The sequence below is a fragment of the Balaenoptera borealis genome (genome assembly GCF_965194805.1).
Source record: "Balaenoptera borealis genome assembly, chromosome: 16".
In the NCBI taxonomy this organism is placed as follows: domain Eukaryota; kingdom Metazoa; phylum Chordata; class Mammalia; order Artiodactyla; family Balaenopteridae; genus Balaenoptera; species Balaenoptera borealis.
The window spans coordinates 51765973-51786633 of NC_138872.1; the positions used below are offsets into that span (position 1 = coordinate 51765973).

The following is a 20661-nucleotide window of genomic DNA, read 5'->3' on the forward strand; positions in this document are numbered from 1 at the left end:
TGAACCATTGTATTCTCAAAAAATAGAACATCAGCACACACAGCTAAACTGTTGAAAACTCACAAAATCATTGTGGAGGCTTTCTTACACCTTCCTTGGAATTTTACAAATCAAGTAGACAATTTTTTTAAAAATTCAGTAAAGATATGGAGAGTTTGAACAGCACAGTTAACAAGTTCTAGTTTATGTAACAGTATTTTGTCAAGTATCTGGAAATGATTAGGCAATAAAATGGCCTTGGGAAACACTGCCCCCTAGAGGTGCTCTGGGTCCTTTCACCTGCTAACTCCACCACATCATGAGTCTAGCCCACAGCTGGGGCTCCCCCAAACCCACCCTAACCCAGGGATGCTCACCTGAGTAGAAGCCTGAAGAGCAATTCGCAGAGAATCTTCAGACAAGGCTGGACATCCTGACGACTCAGATAAATTGAAAGGTAAATGTGGAAGTGATGGATATTGTCATTATCTTAATTGCAGTGATGGTTTCATGGGTGTATACTTATGTCAAAACTTATCAAATTGTACACTTAAAAAATGTGCAGTTGGGACTTCCCTGGTGGTCTAGTGGGTAAGACTTCACACTCCCAATGCAGGGGGCCCAGGTTCGATCGCTGATCAGGGAACTAGATCCCACATGCATGCCGTAACTAAGTCTGCATGCTGCAACTAAGAGTCTGCATGCTGGAACGAAGATCCCTCATGGCGCAACTAAGACCCAGCACAGCCAAAATAAATAAATAAAAATAAATAATTTTTTTTTTAATTACTAAGAAATTGGTTAGGTATCAACGGGAGCTGGAAAGGAACTTGATTAGATACCAAGGGTGGGGGAATTCTTTTTTTTTTTTAGACACCAATTGTACTTGAACATTTGTTATTTTTATTTTATTTTTAATTAATTTATTTATTTTTGGCTGTGTTGGGTCTTCGTTTCTGTGTGAGGGCTTTCTCTAGTTGTGGCAAGCGGGGGCCACTCTTCATCGCAGTGTGCGGGCCTCTCACTATCGCGGTCTCTCTTTTTGCGGAGCACAGGCTCCAGACGCGCAGGCTCAGTAGTTGTGGCTCACGGGCCTGGTTGCTCCGCGGCATGTGGGATCTTCCCAGACCAGGGCTCAAACCCATGTCCCCTGCATTAGCAGGCAGATTCTCAACCACTGTGCCACCAGGGAAGCCCTAAATATTTTTTTTAAATGTGCAGTTATTGGATGTCAATTAGACCTCAATAAAGTTGCTTCTTAAATATCTAACCACTTACAGTGACAAAAAGCAGATCAGTGGTAGCCAGGGGCTGGGGTTGGGGGAGGGAATTACTGCAAAGGGGCATAAGAAATTTTGGGTGACAAAAATGTTTTATAGCATGAGTATGGTGATGCCTAAATAAATATATTTGTCAAAACTCACCAAATTGTTTAGTTAAAAATGGTGAATGTTAGTGTACATAAATTACGCTCCAATAAAGCTGATTTTTAAAAATCTAACCCTGTAGAAATTGAAATACCCTCTTTTAAATCTTTTAACTTTTAGAATTTAACTTTAATAATTTTAATTCAAAATTAAAATCAGATTATTAGAAATGACTAGTAATGAGCATACATCTTATCAAATATCTGGGATGCAAAGTTATATTGATACATGGAGAGAAACTGATAACATTACTTTAAAAAAATTTTTTTTAAATATTTATTTATTTATTAATTTATTTGGCTGTGCCGGGTCTTTTTTTTTTTAAACTTTGGGTTTATTTATTTATTTATTTATTTATTTATTTATTTATTTATGGCTGTGTTGGGTCTTCGTTTCTGTGCGAGGGCTTTCTTTAGTTGCGGCAAGTGGGGGCCACTCTTTATCGCGGTGCACGGGCGTCTCATTATCGCGGCCTCTCTTGTTGCAGAGCACAGGCTCCAGCCGCGCAGGCTCAGTAATTGTGGCTCACGGGCCTAGTTGCTCCACGGCATGTGGGATCTTCCCAGACCAGGGCTCGAACCCATGTCCCCTGCATTGGCAGGCAGATTCTCAACCACTGCACCACCAGGGAAGCCCTGTGCCAGGTCTTAGTTGCAGCATGCGGGATCTTCAGTTGTGGCATATGGGATCTAGTTCCCTGACCAGGGATCGAACGCAGGCCCCCTGCATTGGGAGCGTGGAATCTTAGCCACTGGACCACGACGGAAGTCCCCCACTTTTTAAAAATTGATGAGCATGAAAAATCAAAATAGTATATAAGTTGAACATCCCTGTCGACATTCTAGAAAAACAACTATAAAATAAACCAAAAGAAAGTAGAAGGAAGGAAATTAGAAAGCTAAGAACAGAAGTTAGTTATTTGAAAAGAAAGAGAATTGATTAATAAAATCAAGAACTATTTTTTAAAATTAATTTATTTATTTTTGGCTGTGTTGGGTCTTCATTGCTGCGCGCAGGCTTCTCTTGTTGTGGAGCATGGGCTCTAGGCGCGTGGGCTTCAGTAGTTGTGGCACGCGGACTCAGTAGTTGTGGCTCTCAGGCTCTACAGTGCAGGCTCAGTAGTTGTGGTGCACAGGCTTAGTTGCTCCTTGGCATGTGGGATCTTCCCAGAGCAGGGATTGAACCCATGTCCCCTGCATTGGCAGGCAGTTCTTAACCACTGCGTCACCAGGGAAGTCCCTCAAGAGCTATTTTTAATATACAAGGCTATTAAGTTTTTTTTTAAACCTGTTGGCAAGTGTAGCTGAAAGAGAGATGAAAATCAAATACAGCGCATTAAGACTGAGAATGAAGGTTTATTCACAGAAATAGAGAGTGAAAAATTACGAGACAATTATGTGTAACTTTTTATCTAAAAACATGTTGGAACAATATAAACTATAAAAACTGACTCAAGAGAACAATGCAGGAATGCGGACGTCAGGTTTCTAGTTTTCATTGTGAAGACCCCTATACTGCAAAGATGGTCAATGTACCTAAAACCCAAAGGACTTTCTGTAAGAAGTGTGGAAAGCATCAGCCTCACAAAGTGACCCAGTATAAGAAGGGCAAAAATTCCCTGTATGCCCAGGGAAAGAGGCGCTATGATCGGAAGCAGAGTGGCTACAGTGCGCAAACAAAGCCAATTTTCTGGAAGAAGGCTAAAACTACAAAGAAGATCGTACTGAGGCTTGAATGTGTTGAGCCCAACTGCAGGTCCAAGAGGATACAGGCCATTAAGAGATGCAAACATTTTGAACTCAGAGGAGATAAGAAGAGAAAGGGCCAAGTGATCCAGTTCTAAGCTTTGAGACTCTTTTGTTCTATTTTCGAGAGGAAAATGTTGAAGTTATAGAAAAATTGCCTGTATGAGAATAAATACAGTGATATTCTTTTTTTTTTTAAAACATCTTTATTGGAGTATAATTGCTTTACAATGGTGTGTTAGTTTCTGCAGTGGTATTCTTTTTTTTTAATTTTTTTTATTAATAGCTACTTTTATTTATTTACTTACTTATTTATTTATTTATTTGTTTATTTTTGGCCGTGTTGGGTCTTCGTTTCGTGCGAGGGCTTTCTCTAGTTGCGGCAAGCGGGGGCCACTCTTCATCGCGGTGCGCGGGCCTTTCACTATCGCGGCCCCTCCCGTTGCGGGGCACAGGCTCCAGACGCGCAGGCTCAGTAGTTGTGGCTCACGGGCCCAGTTGCCCCGCGGCATGTAGGATCTTCCCAGACCAGGGCTCGAACCCGTGTCCCCTGCATTAGCAGGCAGATTCTCAACCACTGCGCCACCAGGGAAGCCCTGCAGTGGTATTCTTAAAAAAAGAAAAAAAAACTGACTCAAGAAGAAATAAAAAACCCAAATAGACTAACAATAAAGGAAGAAATTGAAAATATATCAGAGCCTTGCCAGGAAAAGACACTTAGTCCAGATCTTTTAATTAATTAATTAATTGATTTTTGTTTATTATTTTTTAATTTAATTTTGGCTGCGTTGGGTTTTCATTGCTGGGCACAGGCTTTCTCTAGTTGCAGCAAGTGGGGGTTACTCTTCATTGCGGTGCGCAGGCTTCTCATTGCAATGGCTTCTCTTGTTGCAGAGCATGGGCTCTAGGCACGCTTAGTGACTTAGTGTGGCTCCAGTAGTTGTGGCACTCGGGCTCAGTAGTTGTGGCTCGCAGGCTCTAGAGCACAGGCTCAGTAGTTGTGGTGCATGGGCTTAGTCGCTCTGCGGCATGTGGGATCTTCCCGAACCAGGGATCGAAACCGTGTCCCCTGTATTGGCAGGCGAATTCTTATTAGTTGTTTGTTTGTTTGTTTGTTGGCTGCATTGGGTCTTCGTTGCTGTGAGCAGGCTTTCTCTAGTTGCGGTGCGCGGGCTTCTCATTGACGTGGCTTCTCTTGTTGCAGACACACAGGTTCTAGGGGCGCAGGCTCAGTAGTTGTAGTTTGCGGGCTCTAGAGCACAGGCTCAGTAGCTGTGGCACACGGTCTTAGTTGCTCCGCGGCATGTGGGATCTTCCTGGACCAGGGCTGGAACCTGTGTCCCCTGCACTGGCAGGCGGATTCTTAACCACTGGACCACCAGAGAAGTCCCTGGCAGGTGGATTCTTAACCACTGCGCAACCAGGAAAGCCCTAGTCCAGATCTTTTAATGGGAAAATCCTATCAAATGTGGAAAGATCAGATAGTTATGATTTTATTTATACTCTTAGAGAACAAGGATCATATCTCAATGTACTTTATGCATATTTATGCATAAATATGCAATGTGTTTAGTAACATAATTTGGATACCTAAAGAAACTTGGACAAAGATAGAAAAAGAAATCCTTAGTCCAGTGACTTTTAGGTCTGTTCAGCCACAGAACCCTTGTTTCAAAGTCCCAAAATAGAAAACTTGAATGGCCCTGTTCCAGCTGAATAATGGACCCCAAAGATATACAGGTCCTAATCCCCAGAACCTGTGAATATTACCTTCCATGGCAAAAGGGGCCTTGCACATGTGATTAAATTAATGATCTTGAGATGGGGGATGATCCTGGACTATCCAGGTGGGCCATAAATGTAGTCACAAATGTCCTTATAAGGAGATTTGGGAATTCCCTGGCGGTCCAGTGGTTAGGACTCTGCACTTTCACTGCCGAGGGCCTGGTTCAATCCCTGGTCATGGAACTAAGATCCCACAAGCCGTGCAGTGTGGCTAAAAAATAAATAAATAAGGAGATTTGATGGCAGAAGAAGAGAAGGCCAGGTGGCTATGGAAATGGAAATTGCAGTGATGTGGCCACGAGCCAAGGAAAGCTGGAGGCCACCAGAAGCTGAAGAGACAAGGATTCTCCCCTGGAGCCCCCAGAAGGAATCAGCCTTGCTGACATCTTGACTTTAGTCCCATTAGACTCATCTCACACTTCTGGCCTCTGAGTGTAGGATGATAAATTTGAGTTGTCTTGTGCCACTGTGTTTGTGCCACAGCAGCAATAGGAAACTCACCCAGGAGCCATTACCAAACCTAATAGTTGTTACTCCTGAAGGACAAGATCTGGTGGGGGAATGAGGACTTTTATTCTTGCCTTTCCCTTTTGTGTTGTTGACATGCCTGCAAAACTCATATATTATTTTTATAATTAAGAGAAAAGAAAAGACAATGCAAGTGAAGCACTTGGCCCACTCCAGGGGCACTCCAAGTGCGCAGACTTCAGTGGTTGTCATGGTTACACCAGGGTTCATTTTATTCCTTTACACCGACACCGATGCCTCCCCTGCCATGAGGCCACGTGTGGTACTCAGGAGCCACGAGGCAGCTGGCGGTGTTCTGTGCTACTGGAGTCCAGAGGTCTCACCCGCATGGGGCCTCAGTGCAGAGTCTGGATCAGATTGAGGCCTCCCCCGGCACCCATCACTCTGTGGCGGGCACGTTTTATGTCCTGAGACCGCCAAGAGTATTCAGGTGTGAGTACCTGAGCAGCTGTGGGAAGCAAGGACAGAGGGTGGACCTACAGGGAAACAGCCCTGTGCTCCAGCCCTCCCACCAATTGGTCCTTTTCCCCTCAGGCAGGGATGGACACCCACCCCTTACTACCTACAGGGTCTCAGTGCCACATGGGGGAGGGCGGGGCAGGTAGGTGTGTCCTCTTGGGAGCAGGACACTCAGTGTGGCCCCTGTGCACCCGGGCCTCTGGGGGCGGTGGGGGGAGGGCTCCTCTGACATGAGCCGCTTCCTCAGGTAACTCTGGTGGAAGTCACATTCCGTGCTGCTGCAGTTCCTCTCTGATGTCTCCATGGCAACGTTCACATGGATTTCATAGAACATAAGGTGTTTGAGCTGGAAGGGACCTCGGAGATCAGTTCCTCTCGCCCCCTCATTTCACAGAGAGGGGAGCAGGCCCAGACTGTGTATGCCACACGCCCGGGGTCAGCCAGCAAGCCAGGGACCCAGCCGGGGCCTCTGCCTTCTGGCACCACTCCCAGCCAGGGTCCCTTGCCCTCAGATCGCAGACAACTGAATTCCTTAGGACTGTCTTCTTGGGAGGTGCTCTGAGGGCACAAGTTTTGGGGGCTCTGCCCCTCCCCGTTTGCTAAAGGACGCTGAAGTCCAGCCTCGCTCTGCCCTGCTCAGTCCTGGAGCTCTCATTCCCGTGCTTGGTGAGGGCAGGAGTGGGCACGATGGGCACAGTACTCAGGAAGCTCACAGGCTGGCGTGGAGGCAGTGCAGTCCCCCAAGAACCACTGGAGAGCAAACGTGGTTCCGTGTCTGCGGAGCAAGAGCTGGGGTGGGAGAAGCCCGGGAAGTTTGCCCAGAGGAGGAGGCTCCAAGCAGAGCCTGGGACGAAGGTCGAGGAGGACTCTCATTCCTGTCTAAGGCTGCCTGGCTTGAGGGCCACACCCTGTGGGTGAGTGGAAATGTGAGCATGAAGCTGGAGGGCTTGGAAAATCGGGTTCCAGAGAGAGACTGCCCCAGGCCATAGGTTCCAGAGGGTTCTCGTGTCTGGGGACTCATGGCACACGTCACTCTAGGACAAGGGGTTCAGACACATGGAAGGGCAAGTCAGAGGGCAGAGTGTAGGAGCTGAAGGCCCTGGACATGAGGGGACCAGGAATCTGGGCCAGCAGAGGGTGCTGGGGTGAGGGTCCAGAAGTGAGGCCTGGGGTTGTTCCATCCCTTTGCTGGGACATGGAACCATGTAGCCCCTCCCCTGCCCAGCAGAGCCAGCCCTATGCCAGAAAGGTTGAGGGCTTGTAGGTCTGTATCCCCCTCCCCAGGGACACAGACCTCACTCCTCACCTCTACCTCAGCCCCAGGGCTCACTTCAACTCCAAACCCTGCTTCAGGGACCTGGCCTGGCCTGTGGGGGGGTCTTCTCTCTAGATTAGAAGATCCCGAGAATATGGGCATCCCCAGATCCCGCCAAAGCTACCTTCCTGAACTTTCCCACCAAACTGGTCCCTTTTCTCCCCCTTGCTGGGTACCTGTTCTCATTCTCTATGGCCATGTGACGGACATTTCCAAATGCTCAGAGTCTGCAATGTGGCCGGGATGCAGTGCTCGGTGGGGACAGCTCACCTCGGCTCTAATTGAACCTGCCAGGGTGTCTTCTTCACTCACATGGATGGCAAGTGGGGTCCTCTCCACCTGGGCTTCTCCATGAGGCCACCTGGGCTTTCTCACAGTATGGCAGCTGGGTTCCAAGAATGAGTGTTCCAGGAGACAGGAAGGGAGAGCTGCCAATCTGGAAGGTCTGGGTCCAGAAACAGGCACAGGGTCACTTCCATTGGTCAAAGCAATCACAGCTCCTGCCAGGGTAGGAGACATAGACCCTCCCCCTCACTGGGAAGAGTAGCAAAGAATTTGCCATCTTTAATCCATCTTAGCACCCTCTGTCTCTGCCCCAGGGGCTCTGACTATTTCTTGCCTCCCCTCTGGGCCTGCAGATTCTGTCTCTCCTGGAGGTCCCCTCCATCCCCATTACTTCCCCATGGGCTACTGCAATCCCCTCAAACTCATCTCCCTGTCCACAGGCTGCACCATACATCCCCTCCTGGCCACTCCCTGTATTCCTATAGCAGTGCCTTCTCTCCATTGCTCTCCTCAGAAACCATGCATGGCTCCCTACTTCTCACTGAACAATTTCCAAGCTCCTAGGCAAAACATTCAAATTCACCTTACAATCTAGCCCCCTCCTATGTTACCTGTTGAATTAGCACCCATTTCTTCCAAGCCACTGGACCACACTTTGGCTCCTTCTGCTCAAACTGCCCACCTACTGGCTCTCTGAGCCTGAACATATTCACTCTCTCCACCTGGCAAGTTTCTCTATCTCCACCGCTGTTGGACTCCTGCTCAATCTTCAAAGCCCAGTGCAAATGCCCCTCCTCCACAAAGCCCTGCTCTCACTAATCATCACACTAGTCTTACTCTCATTGCATGTTGAGGCATGTTCTCCCTTAAATCCTTATTGGCAATGATGTGTCCTCTTGAAGTGGGGCCCACATTTCTAACTCATACTTCTTTCACCAATTTAATAACTGTTTGTTGCGGCCTGGAGCCAGATGCCAGGGATATGACGGTGAGCAAGACAAGCTGCTTCCTGTGCCCAGAGAGCTTACATTCCAGAGAGTGAGACAGATGGCAAATAGAGGAACCAAGAGACATAATGATCAAAGATTAGGAGGACTGTGGGAAGGCAAGAAAGGCAAGAAGGGGTGCTGCGAGGCAGGGACCAAGAATTCCCTCTTTTCAAGAAAAACGAGAGACCTGGATTTTTACATACTCTCCTAATTTTAAAGGTTGCAAGGTCAAGTCTTTCTCCTCTGCTCTCAGCTTGCCTCCCCTCCTAGCTTCCCACTCTCTCTGGAATGCCTGCCTCCTTCTCTCTTCCTGGTTACCCTATCAGCAGCACCCCCAACTCAGGACGCCCCACCCCTAGGGCACCCAAACTCCTCTGTGGTTCCCATGCCCTGGCCATGCTCTGGCAGCAGCTGGCAGGAGGACGTAGGGAGCCCACTGCCTAGGATGCTAGGGCCAGTGGGCATCCCTTACCCTGGGCCAACCTCCCTGACGTTGGCCTCCTGGGAGTGAGACACCTGGAGTCCCCAGGGCCCCAGCAGTGGGAACCCAACACCCCCACCGCAGGCCTCACTAACCGCATCTGGCCTGGAAGAAGTGAGGAGCCAGAGGAGCGAGACAGAAAAGGACACCAGGGGGCCCTCAGAGGGCTTCCTCAGGTTGGTCCCCAGCTCTGACAGAGCCCTGAGGGATAGGTCTCTGTCTCCAGGGAACCTCTGGGCAAACCCTGCCGGGGACAGTTTATGCTCTCTGGAGCCAGAGTTCCCATGTAGAAATCCCGGCTCTGCGACTTCCTGCCTGGTGACCTTGGACAGCTCCCTTCCCCTCTCTGGGCCTCAGTTTCCCATCTGAACACTGGGGATCAGAGCAGCACCCACCTCACAGGATAGTTCTAAAGATGACATGCACCTGGCACACGATGGCGCTCGGTGAAGGGCAGCTTTCCAAAGCCTCTCCCATGCAGGGCCCTGCCAGGCCCTTTCGAGGAATTGCTTTGTTGGGCGGCATCCTTCCATCTGTGTTTTCCCAGACCTCTGAGCCCTAGAGACAGCTTCTGCCCATTATAATTATTTGGACTCTGGGCACTGCCAGCTGAGAGGGCTCAGGCCTCTGAAGGGCCCAGGCTCCCAGTGACAGCTGTCATGTCTCAGGACGGAGGAGGACAGAGCAGGAGGGCTGCCCTTCGTCTGCACCTGCTGCCCCCAAGCCCTGGGAGAGGGGCATCTCTGCTCACCACTCCCAGGATTCCATGACCACCTCAGCCTCACTCTCAAAACCCAAAGCATCTTGGGTGGGAGTCCTGGGACAGAGCCCCAGGAAGTCCAGGAGGGGAGCAGGTGCCAGGTCCTGGAGAGGAGTCCGCCAGGGACCAGCATAGGGTTGGATTATCAGCACTTGAAAGCACTGGAAAGCCAAGGAGACAGCCACAGCCTGGCAGAGTGGCCTCCCACCTCCTTCACCTCCCAGATCCCTGAGGGCAGAACCCCAGGGGAGGGGACTCTCAGAGGGCCTGCTGCTGTCTGTGACAGTGACTTCCCTTTCCCCAAGGATCCTGAAGCTTCAGCCCAGCAGGCAGAAGCTGCGGGGTAGAGCGCCCTGCCGGCTCAGCCCGGCCGGCTCAGCCCTGCCGCTCAGCCTGGCAGCTATGTCCTGTCTCTGATACCCAGCTCTCAGCTGAGCCCCAAGCGGCGGGGCGCACCCGGGTTTGTTTGCCAAGCCCGAGTGTTGGAGCTTCCTGGACCCTCCTGCCCTGGAAGGGAGGGGGTCGGTGCCGCAGCAGGCCAGGTGGCATCTCCGGCGGAGAAGGGACAGAATCCCAGGGTGCCCATCCCACGCAGGTCCACTGCCTCAGTTCCTCAGGTCTCACGGCACTGTCCTCGTCTCAGGCCCGGAGGCAGTCCAGTGGGGGTCACTGGGCAAGGGGCAGAGCCGGGCGGGGCGGTGCACAGCCAGCAGAGGAACGACAGACAGGACGCCGGGTACTCCCTCCCTCACCCACCGCCCCCCACCCGCACCCAGGCCCGATGCAGATATGGAAGGGCGTCGCTGGCCCTAGGGCAGGGAGGTAGCTGCCCGCAATGGAAAGAGGCGCTCGGACCCCGAGCACCCAGGGCAGGGCCCGGACCTCCTGACCCCGCCCCCGGGGAGGCCATCTCATTTGCATGGCCCCGCCCGAGAGCGGCCATTGGTAGCTGCGGCGGGAGGCCGGGCCTGAGTGGCTGCGGGGCTGTGGGGCGGCGGGGGCGGGGCGGCGCGGAGCAGGGCGCCGGGGAGGTAGCTGCAGCCGCCGCGGGACGGTTTCGGCTTAGGGTCTGGGTCTGGCTCCGAGGGCGCGGGGAGCAGGGTGTCCTGGGGCGCGGCGGCTGCAGCGGGAGCGTACTGAGCGCCCGCCAGCCCGCCTGTCATGTCCAGGAAAAAGACCCCCAAGAGCAAGGGGGGTAGCGCGCCCGCTACCTCCGCACTGCCCGCCACCCACGGGTCCCGGCCCGTGCGCCCCGGGACTGCGCGCCCTGGCCCCGACGCACCTCCCAACGGGCCCCCGCAGCCCGGCCGGTCTTCGCTTGGCGGCGGCGGCGACTTCTACGACGTCGCCTTCAAGGTGAGCCGGGCACCCCCAGCCCCACGCGAGCGCAGCAGGTGGCGTCTGGCCGGAGCCGAGTGGGGAGGGGGTCCGGGGAAAGGGTGAAGGGCCCTGCAGACCTTCGGCGAGGAGCTGGCTCGAGCGGAACCCCGCAGCTGCAGTTGGCATGGCTGGCGCGGTGCATCACACACACACACACAGCTGTCAAACCCGGGTTTGGGATACCCAACATATGGCAGGGCCTGCCCCCTCCCCCTCCCCACCCCCCACCTAGCTGTCATGGCCGGACAAGGGGTCCTGCGGAAGTCAGAGCTTGGCAGGTGTCCTCTCCCTGTTCCCTTATGCTCCTGCCCCCACCCACGCTCATCATTTCCCATATGCTGCCTTCTCTCACCCCCAGGGTCTTTTGGTCTCTTCTCTTTAGGAGGCGAGACTAAGAAGAGGTTTGCCAGTTTGGTGGGGAATGCTGGGGCCTCCTTCAGGCCAAGGCAGAAGCTTGTGAATTGTGGGGGCGGGGGTGGCAGGCCCATCTTTGGGTTTTGGAGCCTTTGGCAACAGGCTGGGGGAGGGGAGAAGGAGAGGGAGGCCTGACTGCCCCTCCCTGTCCACAGACGTGGTCTGAGCCTCTCCTCATGTCAAGATCTGACCCTCACTTGGCAAATTCCTCTAGAGCCTTGCTGGGATTGGAAGAAGCCCCCTGGCACAGAGGTCCCCCACCCAGGCCTCCCAGCGGCCAACCCTCAGGTTCTGCTCCCCACTAAGCCCCAAATGCTCCCCTTCCAGACCAAGCATGGTGTCCAGGTACCACCCTGGATGGAGGCAGCTACTCCCACTCCCCACTGATGGAGACAGGCCAATGTTCAGGAGAGGGGACAGAACCTTCTAGAGGTGGAAGCTGGAAGTCCAGGCCCTGTGTCTCCCCCAGGCCCTGCTGAACCTGCAGACTTAGGATACCTCCCTCCACTCCTGACCCTCACCCACAGCCCATCTGACCAGGCCAGCTCAGGGAGGACCAGACACCCCTCCGGGTGGGCCAGCACCCAGGTCCCCTCTGCTCTTTCTTTGTGCCCCAGGTCATGCTGGTGGGAGACTCAGGCGTGGGGAAGACCTGCTTACTCGTGCGCTTTAAGGATGGGGCTTTCCTGGCAGGGACCTTCATCTCCACTGTGGGCATCGACTTCCGGGTAAGAGTGGAGGCTGATGTCCCGAGCACTAACTGGGCCCAGCCCATGCCCTGGGCCCCCAACACCAGCTAATAGCTGCTCAGAACACCCCTGGGCAGCTGGTTCTCCATTATCTCTGTGGCACTGACAGGCTCATGAGGTGGAGCTCCTGGCTGGACCACCTGGCTCCCACGGTCAAGGTGGTTGAGGTGGGATGCCTTAACCACCAAGCTGCCTGCCTCCCGACATCTCAAGGTCCTGGAGAGAGGTGGTGGCTGTATACAATCGAAGCAGAGTGGTACCCCTGTGCCTGGGGTTGGCACAACCCTGGGGGCTGTATCTTGTGCATTGGGGGCGGTGGATGCTGGTGTCCCCATGGGAACTCAAGACCCGTGTCCACTCAGGAGGCCAGCATTGCTGCCCGACTGTACAGAGGGGCCCTGAGGTGCCAGGTGGCCTGCCCAGTCCGAACCAGACAGATGGCTGTGGCACTGAAGCACACACCCGGTCTCAGAGCCAGGGAGAAGTCCCTGCCCTTGGGTTAGGAGGCTTACGGGAAATGTTCCCACCTGGCTGCTTTCCCTGGCGGAGCCCCCTCACCACCTCACCCCCGGCTAGAGGGCTATGTCCTGGGGTCCTTCTGGGGGAGGTCCCTGTACTCTTGACTCCCCAAGAGCCCTCCAGCACCCCAAGCAGCCTGTGGGGTCACAGGGGAATGATGGGGGCCACAGCCTTAGGCCTGCAGGGCTCAGGCATCAGTCTAAATTCCACGTGCTGAGGTGATGTGTTCTCAGCAAATCCCAAATTTGCATTTTTCTCACCCTTTAATTAGACCCAGTCAGCAGAAAGCTGGCAGGGAGGCCCCTTCTGGGGACTGGGAAGGGGGGGCTCCCTCCAGTCTGGGGAGCCATTCTCTACCCTGACTGTGGGGGCAGAGCCCCTCAAGTCCTCTGGGATGAAGTAAGGGTTGAGGTGACAGAAGGGGGAGGTTTAGGCCCAGTCCTCTGCCTGTTCTGGCCTCACCTCCCCCCTTCTCACCTCCCTCTTGGCTCTGGGGCAGGTGGTGAGGCTGTGTGGTTCGCACCCCTGTTCAGGGTGCCAGGGAAGGCAGGATGTCCTCCCCAGCCTCCCTGCAGCGGGGCAGATGGCTGCACCCAGTTCCCTGGAGACCCAGAAGCACCCTGACAGCAGGCGCTGGGTGAAGAGGGAGGTGGTGCTGTTTCCACCGCCCGGGGCCTCAGCTGCTGGTTAGCAGCTCCTGTCCCCACCCCAGCAGATAGGAACCGGAGTTGAGCCACTCCCTGCTCTAGTCCTGAACTGGGAGGGCCTGGCTAGGGAGCATCATCAGCCAGCAAGCAAGCACATAATGAGCACCCACTGTGTACCAGGCCAAGTTCTGGGCTCTGTGCTTACTGCATGGAGCCCTATCCTCAGGCAGCTGCCATCGGAGCGGGAAGAGAGGCTTTCAAATTACAACAAACACTTTAGCTCGTACCAGGCCAGACTCATTTCTCAGTGCTTTGCATATAGTAGCTCATAAAGTAATCGGGGCAGCCACGTGATGAGCACCCTGGCTACCCCCATTTGTGGCTGGGGAAACTGAGGCACAGTGTTAGTAATGGGCCTGGGGTCACACGGTGGGTGACTTCAAATAAGTCCTGCAAGTGGCTCTAAGCAAAAGGAGCAGTGTGTGCAGAGCTGTGAGAAGTGCTGGTGGCCTAGGAGAGGGGGCTGGAGCAGGGCCTTGAGACCTAGGAGCAGAGTGCAGGGAGGAGGCGTGCAGTGTGAAGCTGAACAGGCAAGTAGGCTCGGGGGTCACCGGGGCTGGACACCAGGGGGAGGAGGTCAGCTGGGGTAAAGGAGAGAGGGGACGGGCTGGGTGCAGAGCAACAGGACTCAGTGAGTGACTGGGGTGGGTGGTGACCGGGGGCCCTCCAGGGCAGGGAGCTGGTGGGGCTGTGTGTCAGCCCTCCAGGATGGGCAGAGGAAGAACCACCTGGCCCAGAATGGACAAAGCTGGCCATGGAGGGCGGCAACCTTCCAGTCCATCAGGACAGCCAACTGAGCGGGGGCAGCCTGGGCACCCTCTGTGCACGGGTCACCAGGAGGGGCTCAGCAGCAGGAGGTGTAGGAGGTATGGGGGAGAGCTGGGTGGACACCAGGACTTGGATTCAAGGGGAAGCTTTATCTGTAGGTAGAGGGCAGTGAGGTAGTCGGACGAGAACAAGGTGTGCCCTGGAGACAGAGCCAGCTGAGGCCCGGGATAATGAATTCAGGGACACACCGGGGGCCCCTCAGTCCCAGGCTCAGTCCTGGCCTGGCACTGCCTGCCTCTCCCCCCCCATCCACCGCCTCCCCCCGCCCCCCGCCGGAGGGTGGCACCGGTCTAGCTGCTGCCTAGGATGGTGCACTCGGCCCTGGGCCCTCCTTGGAGCTGGCTGGTTGTGTTTCAGAACAAAGTTCTGGATGTGGATGGCATGAAGGTGAAGCTGCAGGTGAGAGGTGACTGGGGGAGGGGGAATTGAGGGCAGGGGGCACCTGGGAAGGACTGGGCAGCCCTGACAGCTGCACTATGCCCTTGCTGCAGATCTGGGACACGGCTGGCCAGGAAAGGTTCCGCAGCGTCACCCATGCCTACTACCGAGACGCTCATGGTGAGCTCATGGGCACCGTACCCTAGCTCCAGGGAGTCGGGGCCACACTCCCTAGGCTTCTGCTTGGAGGGCACCCTGGGTTTGAGTGGGCATAAGTGTGAAGGGTGCGATGCGTGAGGGTGAGGGTGATGGGGAGCTGCTGTGGGCTCTGCAGGTGTCCTCACTGACCCTCTGCCCCCAGCACTGCTGCTGCTCTATGACGTTACCAACAAGGCCTCCTTCGACAGCATCCAGGTCAGTGGCTTCCTTCCTGGTGGTGGAGACAGGCTGAGATGGGGCCTGACCCCATCCCCAGCCTCCCTCAGGCACAGATGGCATCAGGGTCCCAGAGAGTTCTGAGGACCCTACTGACAGTGGGGAGAGGGAAAGACTGCCCCTCTGGGCTCCTGATGGCCCAAGTACAGTGGCTCAGGTTGAGAGTGAGCTGAAGGGGGCCGGGGTGACCTTCTAGTCCACCAGCCCAACTCCTTAGATAAGGTACCTGTTGGAAAGCCCCTGCAGGGCACATGGGAAGCACTAGTTCAGGGGCCCTCCTGTTAGCCAGACACTGACAGGCACTCTGTGGGGTGTGTCCTGGAGGGGGGCAAGGGGTGTCAGGAGCTCCAGCCTCCAGCCTGTCCTCAGCTCTCCCCCCACAGGCCTGGCTGACAGAGATCCAGGAGTACGCCCAGCATGACGTGGTACTCATGCTGCTGGGGAACAAGGTGGGTACCCCAGCTTGTCTCATCTACCCTGGCTCTACAGAGGGTGGAGGGTGGCAGGGGAGTGAGCTGGGGCCAACTCTCACCAAGACTCCTGTGCCAGGTGGACTCTGCCCAGGAGCGTGTGGTGAAAAGGGAGGATGGGGAAAAGCTGGCCAAGGTGAGCTGCGGTTGGGTGGGCAGCCAGAGAGTGCCCCTGGGGCTGCAGGGCCTGAGCTGTCCCCACCAGGTTGCCAACCGCTGTTTGCAGGAGTACGGGCTGCCGTTCATGGAGACCAGCGCCAAGACGGGCCTCAATGTGGACTTGGCTTTCACGGCCATAGCAAAGTAAGTCCTGGCAGTTATCAGGAAGACCCCCAGACCCAGCGCCTGAGTCCCCTTGTTGGGGGTACAGGCTACCCTATTCCATGGTCATCCCTGCCCCACAGGGAGTTGAAGCAGCGCTGCATGAAAGCTCCCAGTGAGCCTCGCTTTCAGCTGCACGACTATGTCAAGAGGGAAGGCCGGGGGGCCTCCTGCTGCAAACCCTGAACCTGGCTGGGGACGGCCACCAGGGTGTTCTGGAAGACTGGATAGAGTGAGTCTACACACCCCTGACTTCACCACCCAGCAGCCACTCCCAGGGTGTCTGTTTCTAGGAATCCCAGGCTGAGCCTTGCCCTTCCCTCGTCTGGGCAGCCATTCAGAGCCTCAGTCCCAACAAACAGGCTTCAGGAAGCCAGAGGGTCCGCAGCCCTCCTTCACCTGCTGCTGCCTGAGGGCCGTGCCCCCAAGGCCTTCACAGAAGAGCAACCAACTTCTACACAGGAGGGCTACCCAACAATGTATAGACTGCCAGGCGCCTGGTCCTCCGGGCCACGGTGCTCTGCCGCCCCCTCCTGGGCACGCCCAGCTTCCAGGCTGGGCTGCGGTGCCCACGCCACGTGTACAGTGCCTAAATGCCTAGAAAGCCATGTCTGCAGCTGCACATGTTGCCCAGGCAGGATTCCTGCCCACACCTGGGGCAGCAGGCTTCACCGCTAATCACATCATGCATCTGTGCCCCAAGGACCAGAGCTGCCTGCTGCCAGCCCACCCACCAGGAGGCCCTGGTTCAAACATCAACAGGGTCTTTCATGTTACCTTGGAGGATGCCAAGGCTGTGGCTTTGTAATGCAGTGAATAGCATGTGGGAAGCCACAGAAATGTCAGGCAAACCAGGACTGCCAGCCCTCGCCTGCTCACCGGGGTACCATCTCAGCAGGCTGATACAGGGCCTGGGCTTGGCAAGGTCAAGCCAGGGGGGTGGGCAGGGCACTCCACCCTGTACTAAAATCTTCAAGTCAGTGTTTTGATTGAGAGCTTTTGTTTCCAGTCCTAGTGAATAAAGTTGTGTTTTCTGGAGTGCCTGCCTTGTCCATTGAAAGAAAGCAATGCTCAGGGACTGTTAGTGAGGAATTAGAGGAATTAAGAGTTCACCACCCACCCCAAGGCAAAGGCACACAAGAAAACCTATCCTTACAGGTAAAAATAGAGAAGGTGGTCCAAATAGGTGGAAAGTCACTGGCGTGAACTTCCATTTTCATGCTCTGCCCCTAACCGAGACTGCCCAGGGATGACCCAGTCGTCCCATGGAGTCCTCTGGGGTGCAAACAGGCATGAAAATAAAGACACGTGTGCTCCAGTCAACTCACCACCTTTGCTTTATTGCTAAGCACTTCAGAGACTTACAGATGTCTCCTTTGAGGAAAGAATCCAACGAGACCAAGAATCCAGCAGAGACCAAGACTGTGAAACAGATGTGTTGGGCTGGAAAATCCCCTTGACCACAAGAATGAGGAAACTGTAGTTGCTTTGTCTTCCACCCAGTCAGGGCCTGAAGCTCCTGCTAGTACCTTATCTTGAAGTGTCAGCAGGAGAATGGTTGCAGCTGCTCAGCCACCTATCTCTTACCTCAAATCTCCCAAGTGACGTGGACCCCAAGAACTCTTTATTGGGAGGATAAGGGGCGGAGGTCTGTCTTCTGCAGCTTCTTCAGGCTGGCACTGGGCTCGTGGACCCTACCTAATTGGGGCCACGGAACTCTCGCCCTGTCTTGTCCAGGGGCCCCAGGGTGACTTCCGCTGTTATTCCGGTAGGATCTTTGTCAGGGAATGGCTGGAATCCCTGCATCACTATCATCTTGACGTGGAACTGTTGCAACCTGGAAGCAAACTTAACAAGCAGATTAAAAAGGCAGGGGCCAAGGGCTTCCCTGGTGGCACAGTGGTTGGGAATCTGCCTGCCGGCGCAGGGGACACAGGTTCGAGCCCTGGTCCGGGAAGATCCCACATGCTGTGGAGCAATTAAGCCCGTGTGCCACAACTACTGAGCTTGCGCTCTAGAGCCCGCGAGCCACAACTACTGAGCCCGTGTGCCACAACTACTGAAGCCCGCACGCCTAGAGCCCGTGCTCCGCAGCAAGAGACGCCACCGCAATGAGAAGCCCACACACGGCAACAAAGAGCAGCCCCCGCTCGCCACAACTAGAGAAAGCCCACACGCAGCAACAAAGACCCAACGCAGCCAAAAATAAATAAATTAAATAAATTAAAAAAAAAAAAAAAAAAAAGACAGTGGCCAAAGTTCAGTAAAAGCATTATGGCAACTAGAGGCCCAAGCAGGGGGTAAGAACCAGGTCACACTTGGTAACACCTCCTTAACTGCAGTCTAGTCAGCGCTTGGGTTACCCTGTCCGAAGGAATGAAGCCATTTGGCATGGTCACATTTTCTTGACGTCCTCTTCTACTAGCCCAGTATTATTGATGTAGGTGCAACATGTCTTATTGATAACTGCACATACTCCTCCTTGTTCGGCTTGGAGGAAGTCCAAGGCCAGTCTATTAGCCATCACTTTACTAGCCAAGGGACTTAGAGACAATGAGAGTCTGGTGAGTGCATTCCCTGTGGATGCACTCAGGACAGGGCAACTGAAAGATTGCTGAGCACCATTTCATGATAAACAAAGCCTCCCCAAGGGGCCACCAAACCAACGGCAGCTCCATTTCCTGGCGAAAGGAGGCCAATTGCCCTTTTGCCCCAGGCGTGGGTGATGTTATAGATGGCAATACCTGGGTTTGTTTGGTTACTCAGTTGGCCTAGCGTTACATTATCCTGTAAACAGAGCACTGTCTATACAAGGAAAGGCCACAGCTAATCCCAGGAAGGGAAAGAGGAATTGGGGTTTTTTGAAGAGGACAGTTTGCACCTGGACCACAAAGGAATAGATGTCTGGGAGGGGCACATGCCTGACGTACTGTTGTGGAATTAAACCACTTCAGTAGAGTCCCCCAAGGCGGGGGTTCCGGTACAGTTGGAGGAGAGGATCCCACCACTGAATAAGGGTGTATGAGTCTTTACGAAGGCTTTGGGAGAGGCAAAAAACATGTACCACACGTGGGGAAGATGTGTGTTAGACGCTTGGCGCCAGGCCTGTCTAGGAGACACACATCCCACCGGCCAGCTGATCTTGGAGGCACCAATGGGTGGCGTTGCCTGTTTGGTCTTCGCAATTAAAATTAGGGGTAATGGCAGTGATGTCAACCACTGGTGCATTGCAGAATTTAGTTCCAGGCTTCTGGCGTGGGCAGCAAGATGAGTTACCTTTATGACAAGAGTAGAAGACAAATATGCTTTGATGGGGGGAGCTTTGTGTGCTGGATGCACTAACGAGAGGGGTCAGGTCCAGGCATGGAAGCTGTGCCAAGGGCTGGATGTGGACTCTGAGAGGAGCAGGGGTCGCAGGACCTTCAGCCAGAGTAACTTCAAGGTCATCATTACTGGGTGTGTAGCTTAGTCCTTTAAGCTTATAGGCGTCGCTTTGAGGATTGGGATGGTAGACCCAGCACTGAGACAGATTCTCTCCCTGAGCAATAATTCTTGAGAGATTTACTACTGCGTTGGATCCTCACTCCCCTGACATGAATCCCCAAAGGAGGGGGAGAAAAGTCAGGGTAACTGATAACTTCATAATGACATCAATCAGAGTTCTAATTTAGGAAGCAACCGGAATGCCAGTAGCATTAAAAGAAATCCTGCAGTAAACAAGAGCCCAGTAGCAAATACGGGCTCCCAGCCTACTGTCACTTATCTCGCTTTTGTTACCCGCAGAGCCCCAAAGAAATTAATGTCAAAGTGAGAGTTTACTTATCAATGCAGTTGTCCCTTGGCTTGGGGATCACCTTCTTGAAGAGGTATTTGAGGTCTTGGGCAGGTTCACGGGAATAGCTGGGATGTGGGTCTTCAGGTTCCTGTAACACATCAGTGGAAACAGGTTTAATTCTGGGTAGACAGACCCAACTAGTGACTCCCTGAAGTTTAACCGCTGTAGGGTTGCTTAGCAAAACTTGATAAAGACTCTTGCTTTGGGAGTAGCTGGTCACCAGGGGACTCATTTTTCCAGGTCTTTAAGAGCACCCAGTACCCAGGGTTTACAATGGAGTAACTGGGGCTGTTATCTGGGGAGAGCTGAACTGTTTCCATATTCTTGAATAGCCCTTCGGACCTGGCCCAGGTTAATAATGTATTTAAGGTGTGCCTGGGTTTCTAGGCTGGTTACCACGTCCAGGGCGAGGAATAGCCTACCATGTCATTTCAAAGGGGTTCAACCTAGTTGTTTTAGGGGCTGCCCCGACCCTTAGGAGTTGCTGGCAACAGGTGGCACCACCTGCTATTATCAGGTTCTGGTATTTCCTGACAAGAGTTTACCCAAGGTTTTCTTTAGGGTATGATTGGTCTGTTCCACCTTTCCTGAGGACTGAGGTCTGCAGGACAAATAAAGGTAGTATTTCCTAGGGTATTTTGTGTAAACTTTGCTATGAATTGAGGGTCCACTGTCAATCTGGAGGTGTCAGGGCAACCTGAACCTAGGGATAATTTCCTTCAGAAGTGCTCTAGCCACTTCAGTTGTTTTTTCTGTCCTAGTGGGAAAGGCCTCCACCCATCCAGTAAAACTACCCACAAAGACTAATATTTGAAGCCCTGGAAAGAAGCCATCTGAGTGAAATCCATTTGCCAGTCCTCTCCTGGCTAAGG

At 53.7% G+C, this 20661-nt stretch overlaps 2 protein-coding genes and 1 pseudogene across 7 annotated transcripts in view; 2 read left to right on the forward strand and 1 right to left on the reverse strand.

Annotated features, from left to right (window-relative positions):
- Positions 1–800: 800 nt before the first annotated feature.
- LOC309613155 (uncharacterized protein) overlaps positions 801–20661 on the reverse strand; it is a gene marked incomplete at its 5' end in the record, with an annotated part of 30714 nt that continues 10853 nt past the window's right edge. The window contains 3 exons of the mRNA XM_082359711.1: positions 801–2709; positions 7509–7683; positions 19774–19877. Of these exons, the coding sequence (XP_082215837.1) occupies positions 2647–2709; positions 7509–7683; positions 19774–19877 (342 nt within the window). The 3' untranslated portion in view covers positions 801–2646. The remainder of the gene's footprint in view (positions 2710–7508; positions 7684–19773; positions 19878–20661) is intronic.
- On the forward strand, positions 2717–3412 carry LOC309613550 (large ribosomal subunit protein eL42 pseudogene; annotated as a pseudogene). Its single transcript has one exon. The product of its transcript is annotated as a large ribosomal subunit protein eL42 pseudogene (transcript).
- RAB26 (RAB26, member RAS oncogene family) lies at positions 7691–18583 on the forward strand. Of its 5 annotated transcripts, none has more exons than XM_082360457.1 (9): positions 7691–11109; positions 12165–12275; positions 14708–14749; positions 14842–14908; positions 15063–15142; positions 15547–15612; positions 15713–15769; positions 15860–15936; positions 16038–18583. In XM_082360457.1, the coding sequence occupies exons 1-9, from the start codon at positions 10915–10917 to the stop codon at positions 16138–16140; spliced, it is 798 nt and encodes a 265-aa protein (XP_082216583.1). In that variant the 5' UTR covers positions 7691–10914; the 3' UTR covers positions 16141–18583. The 5 variants fall into 5 exon arrangements, with proteins under 5 accessions (XP_082216583.1, XP_082216584.1, XP_082216586.1 ...); XM_082360458.1 differs by having other exon boundaries at positions 15090–15142; XM_082360460.1 differs by lacking the exon at positions 15713–15769.

Excerpts from the sequence above, each read along its gene's own strand:
- RAB26 (XM_082360457.1), top strand. The coding sequence starts at position 10,915 with ATGTCCAGGAAAAAGACCCCCAAGAGCAAGGGGGGTAGCGCGCCCGCT. Across the intron at positions 14,909-15,062 it reads CTACTACCGAGACGCTCATG|GTGTCCTCACTGACCCTCTG; the intron begins GTGAGCTCATGG and ends TGGGCTCTGCAG. Across the intron at positions 15,143-15,546 it reads CCTCCTTCGACAGCATCCAG|GCCTGGCTGACAGAGATCCA; the intron begins GTCAGTGGCTTC and ends CTCCCCCCACAG.